This window comes from Scardinius erythrophthalmus, assembly GCF_964197995.2.
Source record: "Scardinius erythrophthalmus genome assembly, chromosome: 17".
In the NCBI taxonomy this organism is placed as follows: Eukaryota; Metazoa; Chordata; class Actinopteri; order Cypriniformes; family Leuciscidae; genus Scardinius; species Scardinius erythrophthalmus.
Genome location: NC_138237.1, coordinates 15,398,160 through 15,420,708, shown reverse-complemented (window position 1 = coordinate 15,420,708; position 22,549 = coordinate 15,398,160). Strand labels below are relative to the sequence as shown.

General features: G+C 38.5%; 1 protein-coding gene and 1 long non-coding RNA gene across 3 annotated transcripts in view; one reads left to right on the top strand and one right to left on the bottom strand.

Moving 5' to 3' along the window:
• Positions 1-22,549, top strand: part of LOC308705915 — a 468,550-nt gene that overhangs the window by 119,821 nt on the left and 326,180 nt on the right. The window lies entirely within an intron of this gene.
• The window catches only part of rxraa (retinoid X receptor, alpha a), a 118,638-nt gene that overhangs the window by 26,864 nt on the left and 69,225 nt on the right, over positions 1-22,549 (bottom strand). For both annotated transcript variants that reach the window (XM_081391208.1, XM_081391207.1), the window contains exon 3: positions 13,003-13,241. In XM_081391208.1, the coding sequence (XP_081247334.1) occupies positions 13,003-13,241 (239 nt within the window). The remainder of the gene's footprint in view (positions 1-13,002; positions 13,242-22,549) is intronic.

Genomic DNA, 22,549 nt, shown 5'->3' with positions numbered 1-22,549 from the left:
CAGCTTGTCATTGATGTACGGCTCTGTAAACGCTGCTCAACCTGAAAGCACTGTGAGTTTGAATCACTTATAACGTGCATATGAAAAAGCAACATGCGTCAAACAGCTTTCCAAACATGAGAAGCATTTAATAACCTCTTTTCCAACAAAAGTCAACATTTAATAACATGCTTTTACTCCAAACTCACTTCATGACAACAGGTGAGCATCCCTCTGTGAGATGATGTGACTTCTTACACAGAATAAGGCAGTTGTGTGTTTATTGGTCATGTTTAATCAAAGCATTTCAATCTCCTGTTTATTCAGCTACAGCATAGCAATTTCCTGGAATGAAGGGTGTTATCTACTTCTGTGGCGTGGCATATTTGGCATGTTTGCACGAGAGCGCCCTCTGGTGTTCAGATGGAGCAGCATTTACTACCGATCAGCCGTGCTGCACTGACAAGCTGCACATAAAATAATCGCAGCCTTCGCCAAATTTGGAATTATTAAAATACTCATTGAAGTATTATCTGTTATATTATTTATTTTAATAGTTCAAAAAGTACAATCAATGTTCAAATTTCGATTTTTTAAGAATTGTTGAAAGGTGTCTTTGGTAACAGTTTACAATAAGGTTCATTAATTAGCATTAGTTAACTTCCTTAGTTAACATTAACTAATAATGAACAATACTTCTACAGCATTTATTAATCTTAGTTAATATTAATTTCACCATTTACTAATACGTAATTAAAATAAAAGGTTGTATTTGTTAACATTAGTTAATGCACTGTGAACTAACACGAACAAACAATGAACAGCTGTATTTTTATTAACTAACATTAAAAATATTAATAAATACTGTAAATTTCTCATTGTTAGTTCATGTTAGTTAATACATTAACTAATGTTAACTAATTAACATTATTGTAAAGTGTTACCGTGTCTTTTCAATAAATGCAACACGTTCCCTAAGTCATGTGAAATAATCGTGTTACGTAATCGTGATTTCAATACTGACCAAAATAATCGTGATTATGATTTTTTCCATAATCGAGCAGCCCTACCTCTTACTGTTAGATAGATTAAAAGAGAAGTCAAAAAACCCTCTGTAAAAATGTTTACTGTCGTAAGATATGTGATCATAATATATGTGTGGATTAATATTGAACATTTAAATTCAGATGAATCACGTGTCATAGGATGTCCGGACAAGGAAGACAACGACAAAGAAAATTAGTACAAAAAAGAAAATCAGTGCTTGGACGCCTAATAATAATAATAATAATAATAATAATAATAATAATAATAATAATAATTTCAAATACTTAATTATTCTCCTGTTATCAAAAAGCACTTGACATTATGCGCTTTTTCCAACTCATCCAATTTCTTAATCTCAACCAAACATAGTTCTGTATAATAATAATAATAATAATAATAATAATACCTTTTTATAACGACTTTACAAATGAAAATTGAAATCATAGCCAGGATTGTCCACCGAGAGGCTACGTCACCCGGTCGTCACAACAGACTCCGACTCCAATCCACACTTGGCTGGGATGTGTACATCAGCACATGGAAAAGCTCGGCTGATAACGCTGGCCTTATCCTTATCTCTAACCACTGCAGGGCAGCGGGGCGACCTCCTTTGTCAGATAATCCACTCAACATCTGACCTCCGATCTTTCACACTCCGATCTTTTTACTCACCCTGAGTGTGACCTCATAGAGGCTGCTGTCAGTAGCGGTGTGGGAGACACATTTGGAGCCGTCCCTGTGGATTCTGCTGTCAGCGGCAGTAAGTTAGTCCTGTTTCGTATCAGCCCTAAAGGCGAGTGTCTGTGTCATTTGGGTTCTTGCAGTAAAATGCTTCTCGACAGGGTGTTCAACTCTCAAACATGCATCACTCAGCCAGATCTAAAGGCAGTTTTGGACGTCTGACAGCCAGAGCCCATTAGAGCCATATCATAATGCAAACACAATCATTTTCTATATTTGTATTATTGGCTTGCTTAATCCTTAAAGCAAGATAAGTTATATATTGTATTGTACTATTACATTTCATTACATATATTATATTATTGCAATTGCATGCATTATTGTTAGAGAAACACTGTTTTTCAGCCAAATGTTAAATACATTATTTAAAAGATTTAAAAGTTAAATAATTTAAAAGTTTTAATCATTAAATGCAACAAAGTTCATGCTTAAAACAAGTTAAGAAAGAAAAATGGCAATTAAATTTTTTTACAGGACAAGACAGAAAAACCAAGGCTGAATCCGAAATCGCTCCCTAAACCCTCATTCATTATTCCCTACGTTAGTCCTCTAATACTGTTCAATTGAAGGAGTGATTGAAAACTAGTGAGCGAATTCGGACAGCCGTTGAGCGTACATCAGTTGTACACTCGTTATTGCAGTGCAATGTGGTATTGAATAAGTGCACTCAATAACGTCCACTATGGTTTAAGGGTGTACTCACACTAGCCAGTTTGAAACGTGCCCGAGTGCGTTTGACCACCAAAGCGCGGTTCGTTTGACTAGTGTGAGTGCTCCGAACCGTGCCCGGGCGCGGCTCGATTAGCCGGCCCTGGCCCGGTTGGAAGAGGTGGGCCAGAGCACGGTTCAGTTGGACTCGGGCGTGGTTCGCATGCAGTGTGAGCGCTAACCGTGCTGGAGCACGGAACAGGACGCGTGACGCAAACCTCCTCATACGAGCAGCAAGATTACGTGAAAATTTTCGTGCCACAAAGGCAATAGATCTGTTTAACAACAGGCTGTGAGAGGGCTGTGGACCAAACGACTCAAAATTATCCACAAAGTAAACAGAGCGATGGACTCAGAGCGATGCGCCGCTCTTCCTGTTTATCCCGAAACCGTCACACCATAATGACGTAAGCGTGCTCCGGCACGAATGCTGAAACCCTATGTGAGTGCAGGCCAGTGGGGGAGTGGGGAGGGGGGACAATCGTACTCGGGCCCGGTTCATGGCAACCGTACCTAGTGTGAGTACACCCTCAGACACCACTACAAATGGATGTCCCCTCAAATAGCACCCTATTTGAGGATGTAGGGGGCGATTTCAGATTCAGCCAAAGAAAACGTTTTTTTGCAGTGCAGATGAATACAAATTTAAAAAGACAGTGTCTTTTAGGATTGTTTTGTGTTTACACAGGCGCATGTACACGCATGCATGCACATGCAAAATGCATACATGAATTCTCCAAAAACCTGTGTGTATGGATAAGAAAGATTGATGTCATATCTGGCTCAGAAAGCCATTCCATCCAGTCAAAGCCAAGTATGCCTCATCATTCTCTTCAGGCCAAATGTAAATGATCTGCACACCAATTAAGACGACACCAGTGACCAACCAGTATCCTGCAGCCTCGTGCAACTCTAGTCCCGTGTCAAGTCAATAAAAGAAAAGCAGATCTTCAACCCACTTCTCCATTCTGTCTGGCTCCTGCATGATGTCTGTACAGATTATAACTGTAGAGCAGTTTCCTCAGAAGAAATGCTGTATAGTGGAATAATTGCATGGAGCCGTAACAGCTGTCAGCATCCAGAGCTAATCTCCAAGTGTGGATAATCATCACTGGAGTGCTGTGTTTGCAACAATTGCCATGTGCCTGCATTGTTAAACCAATAACGAAACATGGAGATTTGTAAATGCTGATTCTTAAAAAACAACTGAATACTCTAAAACTTCAAACAGAGAAAAAAAAAAAAAAAAAAAACAAGCCAGATAAAAAAATGTGTTAAAAAAAATATCTTAAGATTCAGTCCGTACGTGGCGATAACTAGGGGTGTAATGGTTCTCGTAAAAAAAAAATTTAACTGTACCGTTCTCCACCCACGGTTCAGCAGACACTCGCACCGCGGGTCATCTTAAATCTGACGACACATCTGTAATATGGTTTGATGAAACAGACAGACAGTGTTCCGCTAATGTATGCTTTTGTTGATGGATACATATTCTGGCTTCCCATTATATTACAACAGTGATGATCAAAAAACATGGACAAAACGGTCACTCTTTATAATCTTTGTTCAATGGGAGTGCCATACGCTCTATTATAATCAGTCATTTACACTGTCATCACCCGGGTGTTGATAGCACGCAAGCGCAGGTGAGATCTGAACAGCACACATTGCTATCTGTGTTTAAACTAAACTCATTTAAGCCCTGCCAATTTAAACATTCAAGTGCAAGAAGACGCAAAAGGGAACTCACGGGCACGCTGTGAGAAGATTTGTGTTCGCTCACCCGAAGCCGCGCCTCAGACAGTGCGCAAATATTGAGTTCTCTTTCAAGTCTTGAGCTTGAACGGACAAATTCACACAAAAATTAAGTCAACATGCCCATCTTGGCGAGTATCTTAGCAAACATAGTAGGTTATGTCTTAAGTGAACGTAAACCGTCGAGAAAGACAATGCATGTTTACACTATCAGTGTATTGGATCAGTGCATTATGTCAAAGTAACAGCAGTCTAATATTTTGTTTTCTGTCTGTGTTTTTAATGTTAATCAAGCAAAAAAAGACAAGCAAATAACTCACTGCTCTTGAATGAATAGCTTTTTGTAACTTTAATAGGGATTAATCTTTAATTTATAGTCTATTATGCAATGTTATTTAACATTTGATTACTTTATTCAATTTCTGTATCTGAATTCTAATATTAGATCTACTTGAAAAACCTGATTATTTTATTTGTATCTTTGCTCTATTGTATTTATTTGTGCCATTGCTTGTAATTAGATTATTTGTTCTTATTTTCTTTATTTTTATTTGAGTACTTTTTCCCTAAACATAGCAAATACCGAATCGTGACCCTAAAACTGTGACACAAACCGAACCGTGAGTAATTTGAACAGCTACACCCCTAGTGATAACCACAGTGCAAAAAAACAAGCATTCAGAGCAAACAAAACGCAAAGTAAAGGCACTGTCCTTGAGCCTGCCAGATAATGCCTCAACTAATTTCAAGGTTTTACTTGAGAAAAAAAACATGAAATCTGAGAAATTTATCATCAGCATTGGGTTCCAGGGCTATTGTGTACAAGTATCATGGTTGCAAGAAGGAATTAACAGGCAAAATATGCAGCTCCTATCACATGGACTCTTTACAGCGTCTGAGGACACAGTCACAGGTGGAGAGAGAATAAGAGTTTTTTTGGTAAAGTAAATGTGCATTGTGTCTCTCTCCACACGGAGCAAACAATTCTTTTGTGTACCATCATCAAAATCCTCTTTTCTGCCTCTTTTGAAAATCCCCTGCAAGCTGAGCCTCCTTGAGAACATTTGAAACAACTGTTATTAAAAGCACTCTCTCCTCCAATCACACACTCTCAGTGCGTTGTTACCCTTAAAGGGTTAGTTCACCCAAAAAGGAAAATTCTTTCAAAATTACCTATTAACCCTCAATTGTTCCAAACCTGTAAGACTTTCGTTCATCTTAGGAACACAAATGAAGATCTTTTTGATGAAATCCGAGAGATTTCTGTCCCTTCATTGACAGCTACGCAACTGAAACTTTGATGCTTCAAAAAGTTCATGAAGAGATTGTAAAATTATTCCATATGAATTGAGGGGTTTAGTTTTGAAACTTTCAGAATGAGGTTCATTCTCATGTTACTCAGTACGTTTGAGCTTCAGCGAGAACCAATGAGGTTCATTCTCGTGTTACGCAGCGCACGTTTGAGCCCCAGCAAGAACCAATGAGGTTCATTCTCGTGTTATGCAGTACGTTTAAGCTTCAGAGAGAACCAATGAGGTTTATTCTCGTGTAACGCAGCGCATGTTTGAGCCCCAGCAAGAACCAATGAGGTTCATTCTCATGTTACTCAGTACGTTTGAGCTTCAGAGAGAACCAATGAGGTTAATTCTCATGTTACTCAGTACGTTTGAGCTTCAGAGAGAACCAATGAGGTTCATTCTCATGTTACTCAGTACGTTTGAGCTTCAGAGAGAACCAATGAGGTTAATTCTCGTGTTACGCAGCGCACGTTTGAGCCCCAGCAAGAACCAATGAGGTTCATTCTCGTGTTACGCAGTACGTTTGAGCTTCAGAGAGAACCAATGAGGTTCATTCTCGTGTTACTCAGTACGTTTGAGCTTCAGAGAGAACCAATGAGGTTAATTCTCATGTTACTCAGTACGTTTGAGCTTCAGAGAGAACCAATGAGGTTAATTCTCATGTTACTCAGTACGTTTGAGCTTCAGAGAGAACCAATGAGGTTCATTCTCATGTTACTCAGTACGTTTGAGCTTCAGAGAGAACCAATGAGGTTAATTCTCGTGTTACGCAGCGCACGTTTGAGCCCCAGCAAGAACCAATGAGGTTCATTCTCGTGTTACGCAGAACGTTTGAGCTTCAGAGAGAACCAATGAGGTTCATTCTCGTGTTACGCAGAACGTTTGAGCTTCAGAGAGAACCAATGAGGTTCATTCTCGTGTTACGCAGCGCACGTTTAAGCCCCAGTAAGAACCAATGAGGTTCATTCTCGTGTTACGCAGAACGTTTGAGCTTCAGAGAGAACCAATGAGGTTCATTCTCGTGTTACGCAGCGCACGTTTGAGCCCCAGCAAGAACCAATGAGGTTCATTCTCGTGTTACGCAGCACGTTTGAGCTTCAGAGAGAACCAATGAGGTTCATTCTCGTGTTACGCAGAACGTTTGAGCTTCAGAGAGAACCAATAAGGTTCATTCTCGTGTTACGCAGCACGTTTGAGCTTCAGAGAGAACCAATGAGGTTCATTCTCGAGTTAAGTAGAACGTTTGAGCTTCAGAGAGAACCAATAAGGTTCATTCTCGTGTTACGCAGCACTTTTGAGCTTCAGAGAGAACTAATGAGGTTCATTCTCGTGTTACGCAGCACGATTGAGCTTCAGAGAGAACCAATGAGGTTCATCCTCGTGTTACGCAGCACGTTCGAGCTTCCGAGAGAACCAATGAGGTTCATTCTCGTGTTACGCAGCACATTTGAGCCCCAGCAAGAACCAATGAGGTTCATTCTCGTGTAACAAAGCACGTTTGAGATTTGTGTGTTCCTCATTTGTGTTCCGAAGATGAACAAGTCTTACGGGTTTGGAACAACATGAGAGTGAGTAATTAATGACAGAATTTTCATGTTTGGGTGAACAATCCCTTTAAGAGCAGTTCACTTCTGCTTTTCTCAATAGAAGTCTATAATTTAGAAAGGATGTGTCATAGTGCATCCAGGTTTGGGTGAATAGTTTCAAGGGAGCTGCAGTGTCCTCCTCCTCTCTGTCTCTTTTAGCTAGTATGCACTTTGGCGCACAAAGCCTATTAACAACAGTCGCCAAGAAAAGAGTTTCTGCTGCTAATGTGATGTTTGTGTTTCATATTGCATAAATATATCAGTTTGGGTCTAAACTTTGCTTGACCTTTCTTTAATAGGGGCTAATTGTTTTAGAGACTGAGCTGTACTGTAAACGCACTTCATTGCCAAACAAACCAGTCGGTCAGACCAGAGACAGCACAATGCATGATGGTTAATATGCTCTCTGTCGGAATGGAAGTTTCAACTTTCATTTAAAAAAGGTCCATGTTTGTTCAAATTAAATTACATTGAATAAAAGGGCACTGGTAATATCTAGAGATCAGAAAAAAGAAATAAAAAAAAAGAAATAAAAATAAGACAGGTAAAAGATTTCAGAATATCAGAGACTTGACACTTTTGAATAAAATAAAGAAAAAATATATATAATGAAATAAAAAAACAAGACACTGGTAATATCTAGATATCAGAATAAAATAAAAAACTAAGCACTAAATAAAAAAACAAACAAAAAAAACTGGTTACATCTAGAGATGATAAAATAATTAATCTGAACAGTGAGGAAAGACTGGGATTTTCCTACTGGCACTGAACAGGTTTACAGACAAAGTATGGAAGTAGATAAAACCAAAACATGAAACATGATCAGTCTCTTTGATAATTTTGTTCTCTCTTTACCCTCTTCCCATAAACCTTGGGATCTGAATGTGAAATAACAAGAGAGGCATATTTTCCTCATTAGAGGCCCTGTGAAAGTATCTCAGTCAAGGCCAGAGTGTGTATTCTATCCTGCTCTCTTCACAGGCTTCAGAGAGCTGAGCAAATACTCGCTTGAAGAGGTGCTCGATTTTTCAGAATTAAAGGGTAAATTCTTCTCCATACGGTCTGCAAGTTAACTACTGGCTACAAATTCACATAATCAGGCCTTACATTAATATTTCACATAAAATACAAGTTAAGCTCTACTAGCAGATTTTTATGGCATGCTTTTGATAAACACAGAAATCATTCATACAGTACTTGTACCTCCATTTTCAAATAATTGTAAAAAAAAAAAACTTCTAGTAAACAATAAAGTAAACAGACAATGCATTGACAGAAATGTACTTATAATTAAAATGTAAAAGTATATAAACAAGGTTTTATTTATATAGTACTATGCTAGACAATCTAGTGTAGGTGCACTGTCAATACTTTTTTTTTTTTTTTTTTTACTTATTGCAGCCCAAATTGTCCAATAATCCAGCATGTCTGTCCAGCTGATGTGAGAGAACGAGCACAGGGTTATGACCTCCAGCACAGATTGACGGGCGGCACCACAGGGGTCATGGGATCAAGTACTTGCTGCTATTTAATGAATCACAGGACGACAGTGAAGGCAAGATGACAGCTCTTTCTCTCTAGACCACAACCAAACTCGCATCTAGGGCCACAGCGGCCACACCACCAAACAAAAAAATTGTTAGAGGACTACACCAAGTCTGATATGACTAAACACAGATATCAAATAAATAAAATACACATTTTTTGCAACAATATTTCTTAATTTATTCCAAAGCCAGATTTTTGCCATTCTCTGCATGGTCTGAAAATGGAAACTGAAAATCCTTTCACTTTCAACTGTTTATTTTCCAATTCCAGCTATTTTTGTGTGTGTAAATATTTGTATGAACATAAGATTCAACAACTGAGACATAAGCTGAACAAATTTGACATACATTTGATGAACAGAAATGGAATAATGAGTCCCTGAACAAAGGGGGTTCATATCAAAAGTAGCAGTCAGTGTGTGGTGTTTCCACCAGCTGCTCTAAGTACAACAGTGCATCTCCTGCTCAAGTCACTTGCAAATTCGTAAACACGTCTGGGGGACACATGGTTACATGTAGTTTGGCACTGAAAGGATGATCAGCTTTTCTTTCCTATCCCCCTGTTGCACTGTCTTAGGCATCTTACACTACAGACATTGCAGTTTATTGCTCTGTTCACATCTGCAGTCCTCATGTCTCCTGCAGCAGGACTATGGCATGTTCACACAGGTGATCAGGGACCCTAAGCATCTTTCTTAAAATCTTTCACCAAAACCCTAAACAGCTTCTCTTTAGTGTCCTAAGTTATTGGAACTGTGAATTGTCTAGCGCATGTGAACTGTTAGTGTCTTATGGACTGTTCCACAGGCGCATTTACAATAATTGTTCATGGTTCACTGAACAAGCATAAAAAACACCCTTTCCAGTAATTTTACAAAATTATCTTTAAAATACAGTATCCTGAAAAAGGGATGTTTCTTTTTTTGCTGAGTTTATATTATTATATTTATATTATATTATATTATATTATATTATATTATATTATATTATATTATATTATATTATATTATATTATATATCCCCCCAGGGTTATTAACATTAATGACACTAAGACCAGCCACTGCTGACAGAGACGCGATCTGACACGCGTCTCATTTTCTCACAAATCTCTACGTTCATTTAAGACTTTATTTAAATCATTTAAGACTGCTCTTATGAGGACACTCGACAAAACAGACATTTTGGCATAATTTGTGTGTTTGTTCAAGCCCGAAAGAGAACTCAATACTGATGCGCGTCTTTTCTGTGGGTCATGTGCGTGTAATAGGCAGGATTTACAGCGCGGTCTCTTTAGTCTTGTCGCGCTTGAATGGTTTAAAAGCATTCACAATAATAAGAGCGTGATCATACAATGCTAGTCAACAGATGACATAAAAAAAAACAGATACTGCGTAATTGTGTTAAATATTTTTAATGCTTTAAACTTTTTATTTTTTGCTGTGTCGTGGTGGGCAAGTGATGAAACCGGTGTTGCGACTGAACACCATGTAATACCGGTAACACAGACTATCGTAGCAAGCACACACACACACACACACACACACACACACACACATACACATACGCATATAACATAGCCCCATAAATATCTTTATTAGGCGATTGTAGTATAGCTAACTACTTTTCAAGACTACTTTGACTATACTTTAATTGCTTTAAAATAATAGCAGTTTGAACAGCTTGAAAATAGTTTCCTCAACACTAATAATGACCTTCCAGTAACAACTTCCAGTCTTTCAGTACAGTACACACTGAACCGTAATAAGCCATTTAGGCAGGATCGAGAGCTAGCAAATGTTCAGGGATTCTTCTTGGGGAGACAAAGCGGCGTATCCCCTTTCATTGTTGCTGGAAGTGTAAACCGAACCACGTTCTGCCTAATGTGTCCCAGCTGCTGGGAGACGGCAGGGTCCGTGCTGTGCCGAGGCTGGTGGGATTGAGGCTGACAGCGCTTGTGTCTGTGTGTGCAAGAGTGAGTCACCGCAGCTATCGCTATGGGTTGTCTCTGTCAAAACCAACCTCCCCAAGTGAAGGCAATCTGATCATTTACATTTTTTTTTAGAGAAAAATCCATGAAAGCCACAATCCAACTCAAACAAATGTGTATTGAAAATGCTTTCCAACTCCATGTGATGGTGGATGCTGTTATGATTTAAAACTGTACACACACTAAACACAGACACATGAATCCAGACAAAACAAAAACCTATTGTTTTACACTCAGTAGGTGCCATAACAAAGGCAGTACAACACTTGAAATCCTGAGGTATAACATATATTATACATATAAATAAAAATATATGAGATTAAGAGCATTTAAGCATTTATATGCCACAGGAAAAAAATTAAATAAATGAAAGAATTAAAAAAGTAATAACTACAGAAATGTATCTATGAATGATTGATTTAATAAGCTTTTAATAATATATATATATATATATATATATATATATATATATATATATATATATATATATATATATATATATATATATATATATATATATATTTTACATTCTTTATGGCAATTCATTATAAGTTTGGTCCTCTTGCAGGTAAAATAAATAAGTCTTACGAAGTGGTGGGTAACTAAGGACTGCATGTAAAAATGAGAGTCATAGTCAGACCCACAATTCTCTTTTATTGTCAAAGTGCAAGTGGTTACACTTGTTGGTGTTAAACCATCTTTGGACAAAATGACAATTGATCTTGACGCATGCTGTCTGTGTGTTGGGGAATTGTGTGGTGTGTTGCTGGGCAGTTTATGCCAGTGGGGTGCCTGTTCCGGATCCTCGGAGGTTAAATACAGAGGGACTGAGTCGCAACCCCCTTCCACCCGGCTGGGCCTGAAAACAGCCAGTCAGCCGAGTGCTAAACATAAGTGACAAATACCGTCTGACTCAAATCACCTTCCATCAGACCCCATGACTGCTTCCCACCCAGAGAGTGTCTGTAAAGATAAAACTGGTTTCTCAAGAAACATCTAACAACTGTAAGTCAATGCAATAACCAAATCTGCTCAAAGATTCAACAGTATTGTCCAGAGAATTGAAGCTCCAGATAAAGATGTGATTGATCATGAATGACTCATTGAAAATGTTCTAAAATGGAAACTAATGTATTAAAATATATATTTGGTGTTTGGCTTACTGGGTGGACTCTGACAACTGTTGCTACCAAATGACAATAAGATTAAAGACACCATGAATCGTTCAAAAATGTTTTCCATCCTGTGTCAATGCATTCTCTATTGATATCTATTAATAACACTTCTAATTGTTTTAGGTTGATTTTAATCCAAAAATATACTAATAATTTATATAATACATAGCCTATATATATAGTTGAGTTAAAAGTAATTTAACTTGAAAAAAAAAATTGTATTAGCATAAGTACAAATTAACATGATTAATAAATGCTGTGCAAGTATCGTTCATTTCTATTTTTACGTTAACTATGGCATTAACTAATGTTATAGAATTTCACCAATGTTTAGAAATACACTAGCATTTAGACCTCCAAGCTCACATATACCGACTAAGTTACAAAACTCCAGTATAGTGATTTTATGGGGTCTTAAACAGGACTGTGCGAGGTATGAATCTGATACGTAGCTCAGACTTTAAAAAATAAAATGAAATAAAAAAAGAGAGAGAGAGAAAAAAAGTTTCAGAAATGGGAACACATGTTATACAACCTACATGTACTTACTACAGTAAGAACTGTAATTCATGCATAAATACAAGCAACTAACCCTGAACACAACCTAAATATTATCTAGCAATTACATGTTAATTAATTAATTAATATTACTCAGCACTTATTTGTATAATTACACTGTAACAAGGACACCTTAATATAAAGTGTGACCTCAGAAAAGACGTGTAGAAATGAACCAATCCTGTTTCTGCGGAAAGAACAAAATCGACTTCAACTTCCTCCAACCTAACAACAATATAATTTCAAATGAGCTAAAAGCCTGGTGAAAAACCGCAGTACAGTTATCAATGAGAAAATGGACGGCACTCTACAAACGTGTGTGAATTTGAGAACCATTTTACTCATGTGGATCAGGCTTTCAAAGAAAACTAGGACACTGCCAGCTTTGATGTCTTAATTGTGAGCCTCTTTTTAAATGACAAAGAGATGTGCAGGCCTATTTATGGAACAAAAGACAGATTGAGCGAGAGTATTGGAAAGAGAGAGAGCGAGAGAGAACAGTCGAGTTAAACTGAACGATTTGCAACGATGTTTAATTATGAAACATAAATACGACTTCTGAATGCAAGCGCTTCTTTAAATACAACTCTAAAGGAAGGACTCGGACTGTGGCCCTACCTGTGGGCTGACGCTGTGGCCGTAACCCATCCCTGGTGACCCCATGGAATGTGGCCCCATGGGCGAGCTGATGACAGAGAAGGGAGAGCCCAGGCCGTTCATGGGCGAGCTGAGAGTGCTGATGGGGGAATGCAGGGACCCCGAGTGGCCTAAAGAAGTCGGGCTGAGCAGGGACGGATGCATCCCCCGGTGGGACGTGGGTGAGCTGAGAGGAGAGGACGTCACATGTCCTGAGGAGTCTGTGGGGAGAATAGTAGAAGGAAGTGATTAGAACATTTACTGCAAAAAAAAGAAAGAAGTTGATTTCCTCTTTCCAAATATTACGGCGTGAGACAGGAAGATACAAGCCCAAAAGAGAGAGACAGACAAAGAGACCTTTTCACCCGCTAGCTAAACCTTACACTGCATGATTATTCTGAGAAAGTAACAAAAGACAGGCAGTCACATGGGTGCACTGCACTTCTTAATCATCTAGCGCAGAGGTCACCAATTAGCAGATTGTGAATCATTTACCATAAATTAATACAATTAGAAGCATTCTTCCTCCATACGGAGAAACTGAGCTTCAAAACAGCATACAGAGCAGGTTTCATGTAAAAGGAGATGCTAGTTATGATAATAATAATAATGCATTTTTCTTTCTTTAAAAAAAAATGTTTTTCTTTGCCACAGACTGTTGTGGCAAGTAAACTGTAGCTATTTTTGGTTGCTCACTTGTGGTTTGTAAAAACTTTATATTCTGCAAAGTTGATTCAGAGTAATTTACATTCTGAAAATCACTATATAAATAGTAATAATAAAATTGTTTAGCAATTTTATACAATTATTTTGATCTATTTTTAGCCATTTTGCTTTTAGTTGCTCACTGGTGGTTTGTAAAACAACATTATATTTAATGCAAAGCTGATTTGGAGCAATTTGAAAATAACTATAAAAATACATTTGTATTTAACTTTTTACAGTGGACAAATCCGCAGAGAGATGACTATTTAGGATTTAATATTTCTTTCTACAGTTATCTACTAAGGTTACTTAAAGGCTTCTAAAGATTTTTGTCTTAGCAACAGAAAAATCAATTTTAAATTAAAATACATTAATTATAAATACTTTTTTTTCCCAGTTATGAATGATGCCTTAAAATGATGCCCCTGTGGGCTGCTCACTAGTTTCTGAAATAGAGAAGTTGATTCCTGAAACGGTTTGGATTATTTTGTTACTTTCGAATTTTCAGATCTTTGAAAATTCATGAAACAAGTACCTCTAATGTAGCGTGTTTTTATGGGCTTTGAGAACGCTTCAGAAAACATAGAGAGAGAAAAAGAACGGGAGCGAGATACAAGGTCAAGGGCCCTAAGGATGCCAACTGATTAGGTAGCAGACTCATTTTCTGCTTCCTTACTCTTCCTCCCTTCTCGCACTATCCTCCGCTCTCTCATTCTCCTTGAACTTGCCCGTCATGCTGTCAGCTGTCATGAAGAGATGATGGGGGGACATCTGTCAGTCTTGCCTGGGTGACAAGGCCATATTTCCTGTGTCCATGAATGCTTACTTTCCCTCTCTCTAACCTTGTCTTGTTCTCCTTGTACTTCGCTCACTTTCATTTACCTCACACTTATTTTACGCACCTCTTTTCTTCCTCCCCCCATCTCTCTCAGTTTTTCTAAACCTGCAGGGTTTATCTCCATGAATCTTTCTGTATTTCATAACAGTTATTTTTTCCCCCAAAGGGTTGCAGCTGAGAAAAAAAGAAACAAAAAGAAACAAAAAAAAAGAAAAGTACAGTGGTACCTAAAATGTAAAAATCAAGTGCGGTGTCAGTTCTGTCAGGTCACATTAGTCAAGCTCGCGTCAGCTGACTCTCAGCTGATCCACGTCTACCTATAGGAATACGACGCATATCACTGTATTCATATATAAGCTCCTTTAGTATTATCAGCAGCTATCGCGTTTCACAGGAGCTGATTACCCTCCTCCATCCCCAGCTCCTCCTCTCGTCAGTCAGGATTCTGATTCCCCTTGAATCAGACTAAATTCTCGATTTATGTTGTTTATTAAAATATTGACATTAATAATATCTGCAATACATTCATGTTGGTTCTGTTCTGTTTACCCTAAGGGGGTTATCGCTGCTCTCCCTGCTCTTATCCATGCTAGGCTGCATGGATGCGCAGGGAGTTCTTGCGCAGAACAGAACCATACCGCTAATCCAAACTGTATGCTAACTGTCAGTCGTATCTGACGATAGTGGCCCTGACAAAATGGTACAATAGCCTCATCATTCAACATTTTGCAAATTATATATATGTGTGTATTGATGCATATATATATGCATCAATACACAAAGGGCAGAGAATATCCATAACTGCGGAAATCTGAGTTTTGAGGGCACAGTGTGGGCTTGTTCATTATCCACAAATTCTAGTATAACTTTTTCAAATCTAAGCACAAAACAAAGACCGACAAAAAAAACCAAACACTTCATGTACTTCATGACTTAATACTGTTACGCAAGCGCCGAGACTCATAACAGGCCAGTTTCATAAGGGGGCTACACAGAATATGGATGATGTATTACTCAATTAAGTGACAGTTGAGAAAAACAGCATGTCCAGTCTGTGTTTTCCAGGAGCTTTCTGTCTCCACTTGTCTGATGTCACTTCACAGTGTCTTGTGATGGATTCCAGGCCAAAAGGCACTCGAGAAGGGCGGGACGGAGTATATAAGAGAGAGAGCTTGTCAGCGGGGTATGCTAGCGCCTGCCTGCCTGCCTGCCAGATCCGCCACGCCAAACACTTCCCCAACATCCTGCCCTCCTCCGGAGCACTTCCTGCAAACACCCTGAAATCAGCTGCAGTTTCTGTCAATGCATTCATATACACATTCACACCCGCTGATTGCCAAAAAACAGTGATTAATTAATTCTCTAATGTCACGGTGTCACATAAACAGGAAAACACGGTTTCCCGGCACACGGAAGTGAAATGTAATCATTATTCAGTCTAATGAGGGATTTATCTTGAGGTGATAAGACCCCCAGAGATGGTCTGTTTCAGAAACACTTTGATGCCAATCTGTTAGCGGACAGCTGCAACACACTGGGGACACAGCTGATCCAGGGTCAGTTTGGGAGTGTAATGCCATATCCTAACCAGCTGTTTCTTCAAACTAAACTTTTTAAAGTTTTGTTTTTTAATTGGTTACATTTTACACATATCAAATTAACAAATACACTGAATATAAATATATTTTAATATAAAAAAAAAGTTTATAAAATTTGATAAATCCACAAACAAAAAGAAATATTGTAATATTTCAAAATTCCAAAAATAAATTAATACATTAAAAACCAGACGATCTTACTGATCCGTTAATACACACAGGAATGCATCTGCACATGAATTTTACTTTGTTGTGTGTGTGCACGTCAGTATTAAGTTGTTTAGGATTGCGTGTGCGACTGTGCGTGTGCACGTTCTATGTTTTATAATATACAGCATATGTCCATGGCCTGTACTATTCAGATGTGTGTGCTGCCAGTTGGTGGTGTGTTTCTCTCTATGAAGGCTGGGGTTGCCAGATCAGGATTACAGACGGATAAAAGGGGCTCTTATTTAATCCGCCCCAGAGAGGGGCATAGCTAGTGGAAAACAGAATAGAGAGAGAGAGGAAAAAAGGACAGAGAAAAGAGAAGAAGAGTCTTTCACGTTGTCGCTGATGTGAGACTTGCTTCATTCGAAAACTTTTTAGCTCAAAAGAAAATTGTTGATCTAGACAAGGGATGTGAAGAAAACATTTTAAAACTGACTAGTCAGTGGGTTGCCCAAAGACTTGACGTGTTTTTTTTTTCTTGGGTCTCAAAAGACTCAATCATTTAAAACCAGCTAGAAGCATGGATGATGTATTAGTCAACCTCATCGACCATCATACCTAATCTAAACCCATTTATAAATTTCTGTTTCCCTTCACAAGACATCGTGCCATAAAATAGTCCATTTCTTTCTTTTCTGTCTCATACATCTTTCACTGTTTTTCCCACTGTCTTACTTTGTCTTGACCCGTTTGGTTGGGAAGAGAAACATGTTTTACAAGCTATCTGAGAAAGCACCTGTAAAATCATCAAGGTGCCGTGCTACCTGAAGCTAACCGGATAAATCTGCTAGATTAGATAAGAGCAGGTAAGACAGAAATCACAGCCCTGGCAACGTCTAAATAAGAGTGGCAGCCCTCCAATCTTCACCCTGTGCCAAAACACAGCTGTCATCTGCTGACGATCACCTCCAAGGCATCTGACAGGTATAAACCACCAAATAAATCAGCAGGAATCAGGATTATTATCTCGCTACGTCAGCTACAGGACATATTGGAGAAAGGTGCACTGCATAATGCACAACAGGTTGCCCAGCCTTTTAGGGGAGGTTGGAGGAGGTTAGGTCATTGTAGACTTTGTGCTTCTTTCACATCCGTTTATGCTGGAATGCAAACATATTTCACTGCATACAAAAATTCAAGTTGGTTGAAGTCCCAAAAAAACAAGAGAGGATCTAAACGTTACAGATTTACCTCTTGGCTGAGAATCAAACATGGAGGAAACTCTCATTTTGGCAGCATAATATCAAAAAGAGTAAAATAAGTAACTAAATTAAAATAAATTGAGTCTATGTGCTAGAACAAATTTATAAATTTTATTTATTTAGATTTAGAAAGAAAGAAAGAAAGAAAGAAAGAAAGAAAGAAAGAAAGAAAGAAACAAAGAAAGAAAGAAACAAAGAAAGAAAGAAAGAAAGAAAAAAAAAGAAAGAAAATAAAGAAAGAAAAAGAAAAAGAAAGAAAGAAAGAAAGAAAGAAAGAAAGAAAGAAAGAAAGAAAGAAAGAAAGAAAGAAAGAAAGAAAGAAAGAAAGAAAGAAAGAAAGAAAGAAAGAAAGAAAGAAAGAAAGAAAGAAAGAAAGAAAGAAAGAAAGAAAGAAAGAAAGAAAGAAAGAAAGAAAGAAAGAAAGAAATCCACATGCTTTAAATCTAATATGAAAGCAACTTTACAATTTACGGTTTCCACACTTTTTGACAAATGATTTGTCATGTTATTTCCATGATTTTAGAACAATCGCTCTGAGCTCTGAGCATAGATCTGAGCATAATTAGAAGAAATTATATTTTGACAAGAGACATTAGCATGATTTTTCTTTTAAAATCACCCTCCCCTCCTCCCTCCCTCCAATATTTTACTAATTTCCATGGCTTTTTGAAGCCTGGTAAATTACAATTTGACATATTTCCTAATTTTCCAGAATTTTTTCGGAAGTCTGTGTGTTCTCTGAATGTGATGTTTAGATCCTCTATTGGTCAAAGTTATTTATGTTTTTGTTATGTGAAAACAAAGATTAGCATCATGTAGCTCCGTGGCGGCGCTCTACACAACCTTTGTAGGCAATGAAGGGACAGTGTAAAGGTGAAGGGAAAGAAAGAGAACGCCTGTTCACATGATACCCAAGGACCACACATACACACACACACACACACACACACACACACACACACACACACACACACATACACACACACACACACACACTCATGTTGGGCCTGCTGGTGTGATGACTGCATGACTAATGTTTGCACTTGAAAGGAGCTGAATGGGAGTGATTGGTAGGGAGAGCCTCTCTTGTATTCTTCTGATCTCCGCTTCACAGGTTTGCTGTGACAGGCGCTTTAACCAGAGTTTCATATTCATTCCACTTTATTGCTCTGGGCCGGTTACATCACTGCCTAAGAACAAAGTAAGCTTGCATTCCTGTTGCAAGATAAACGAAGTCCATAAATGAGTGCCATGGCTAGCCATAATTCGTCAGGAAAACATACGGGTGGGGAAAGACCCTACAGGTTGGTGTCTCAGCAGAATAATAATCATTTGTTTTTTATTTATAATATGAAAATAATGTATTTTGAAGAAGGTCTCAAGTCTCCCTTTCATTGCACGGACAAAAAAAATGTAGGATAAAATTTCATTTTTGTGTTAAACTATCCCTTAAAGGTGTTTATGGACAAAAAAAATTCTTTCCTTTCCTCACTGTCTGAATCCGACTGTTCCTGGTGTGTCCTGTTGGTGCTAAGAGCTAGCAGGCATCTGCAGCAGCAGCGTCTGCATTATGAATGGAAAACAGGAGCAGAGCTGCACGAGGCTGAGAGCCTGCAACAGCTGTTCATCTTCATAATTCATCCTCTAATTCCAGAGAGGAGGATCGAGATCATGAGAAGGAAAACTTCAGGTCTAAGCATTCTTCACAGGTGGCTGCCATCTAATAAAGGGGTTTATCACAAAAAAAAATGAGGTAAAACTATATTTTAAAAATCAACTGTGGGAGCCTGAATGACTTAAATGGATGTCTTAAATGGATAGTTCACAGATCTTAACATAAGACGCATTATTGTTCAATTACACCTAGAATGAGAATGATGGTTTGGATCGTGAATGATATTTAAATAATATTTATTTATAATAATTAATATGAATTATAGTTAGACTATTTTCAACTTGACATGTGTCACCTTAAAAACCAAAATGTTCATTGGGACACTCCAAAAAATAATGTCAGAAAGGGTCTAATATCACACTAAAGGCCTTTTCACACCAGGACGAATATTCAGGGCGATAAACATTTTCATTTAAATGAACATCTGTTCAGACCAACATGAACATTTGCATGCCATCAATGTGACAGATTTAGTTTTTTATGGAGAGGTTTTCTAATCTCTTTTCCATCGACTGCTAATAAAGCGAGGGCAACAAATATGATGTTGACTACGTTTTTGTGGCACCCACGAACAGACAATGAATAGCAGAGGAGCAATCTAGAATCATTTCTGTATGCTTGTTATGTGTATTGTTTTGATAAACACCATAGTGAATAAAACAAAACCTGAACGGCTAATTGAAAGCACGGAAATATTATTTTATTCCTTTCTTCTCTGTGACAAGCTGATATCAGAAACGTAAAGTTGAGCAGCGCTTTGTGTATTTTTGTAGCCAAGCTATTTCAGCTTTTCTATAAGCACCACCTACTGGCAGAGAGGGAATTAGCATTTTCATTTAGCCTCTCTGTTGTTTTTTTATGCACTGGTCTGAATAGACTAATTGCATGTGAAAAACTGACAGAATTTTCAAACCAGAAAACAAAAGAAAAAAAATCTAGCTCTGTTTCACTAGTCAACACGTTTGTTGATTATGCAGTAACCTTCATGCTGTTCTAAACTTGAATGACAACCTTTCTTCTGTGAAACAAAAAAGATGAGATTTTCTGCAAACAACATTGGACCCTATTGAGTTTCATAGTATGAAAAAGCACAGTACCTGGCTCATATCCAAAGTTAAATGTAGTGACCTACAGACCCTACCTGAAACAATGCCCCATAGATTCACAATAACTGGTTAAACGAAGCTTCTGATCCTGTCCTAGCTTTTCCACACTATACTTCAGGGAGCTCTTTGCTCACGTTCCACGGCCAATCTCCAGCACTTTTCCCAGGAAAATCCCGGCCACTGCAAGTATCCCTTGACAACAACTACAAAAGGAGCAAATAAACCCTTTGCAAGACGTCCGCCGAACAGAGACTTTCAACTAATACACTGAAATATGTTGTCTTAGAGCCTTTTTATTTTTTTTGGAAGTGACACAATCTATTATTCATAAAGATGTTTGGCACTGGCTGCCGTGCTTTTTTGAAGCCCCCAGATTGTGGGAGCTCTGACAGCAGGATGAAACATATCATTTGCATCTCTCTGAAAATGCTCATGTCTATTCGTAGGTAAGGACGAAGGCGAGAGGAGGGAACACTGCAACTTCCTGAGGAACTTTCAAGCCGGCGCTTGAATTAATGCAGCGACTAAAAATAAGAACTGGCAACCGGAGAAAATGGGAGATGCTATTCTGGATAGTTTGACTTTCGCTGGAGAAAACAGCACAAGAGTGACAAGCAAACAGCCGTCCTGGCACCCGCCGGCGTGTGGAGAGACGGGACTCACAGACTAACAAGCAACATACAGTATTTACTGTATATCGCGCCTCTTTGACAGTCATCATTAGTGTTATTCTTATCATTACCACTTAAACTGCAGCTGTTGTTTATTGTTATGGATGCGGAATAGGCCACGCTTGGTGTGTGGACATTTTTCAGCGTGTGAACGCAAAGAAACAAGGCCTAGCGCGGGCATTAATCAGCCATTTTTCTGTATGTGTTTGTATAAACAGGTTAATCTGTTGTGCGCTGTGTAAGCAATGAAAGTAAATAGAGCCGGCTGATGTGTTTACTCTGACTCTGGGAGTGCTGGTGGCCGGGATGCAGAGCCAAGAAGAACACAAAGTGGCCCTGGTGAAGGGGGCCCCTGTTCTTGCACGGGGCATTTCTTTGCACCCCACCCTGGAGATACGCTCACCTGTCAGCATACCGTGACAGGACAGGGTGAAGCCACCGCAAGACTGCCTCTACAGGAAGGCATGCTGGGTAGGGCATGGTGGGCAGTCGCTTTTAGACTTTTTAGACTTTTCCCATTCAGGAGGAGACAATCTCAACAGGAGATCTAAAATGGGACACACTGTAATGATTTTGCAGGACATGGTGAAACAAATACGGTGTAGGGGTTTCTTCAACTCTGGGCATGTTTATGTCCCATTTTATTGTTTTATCCTTGTACCAGACACAGACTTCCAATCTTAAAGGCACAATATGTAACTTTTTTGCTTTAAAAATAGCAAAAATCACTATATCTATGTTATATATATTTTTAGTTGTGTACTTACATTATCCCGACTGTTTCCAACAACTTTCAAACCAGGAGAAATTTTGATTTAATTCGAAGACACGGCACGTTTCTTTATTTCCGTTTTGTCGCAGTCAATAGCGTCATATCCGCGTTGTTCCTGGTTTCCGCTCGTACTGCCATGGTAACCAGAGCTATGAACCAGAGCCCTCTGATAGTAACCAAGGCGACAGACGTGGACAATGTAGTTCGCAATGTCTATTTGCAGTTGTTTCGTTCAAACATTATGGACCATGGCAAGCAGACTTTGGATAAAAAAAAAGGAGAACTAAAACAAGAATCAATATCAGCGCGGTGTTTTCGAGATGCCTAGAGCTCCCATAGACAGTATATAAACGAGAGCTCCACGTCCGAGACTTCGACCGCTCCTACATGTACTTTATTAAACAGGTGAGCACATTTACATAAAACTAATCAATGTTATATAGTTCAACAATGATAAAATGTTAGAATATGATCTGTATGTTATTCTAATGTTGAGCTAGCTTACTGCTAGTCTCATACAGACAAACTAACATATACATTTCAACACATTCAAATGCAGTTTAGTGTGATAGTGTAATGTTAGACCAGGTGAAACAGCGCTGCGTTACCTCACAAGATTAATTTGTCTAATAAACTGACCTGTGAGTTGTAATTCTGCACTCGCGTGTAGTTTGGTAGAATGAAATGTCCATATTCCTTTTATATCCGCGGGACTCGCGTCGCGTGTGGAGCTGATAGCTGTCTCTTAGCAA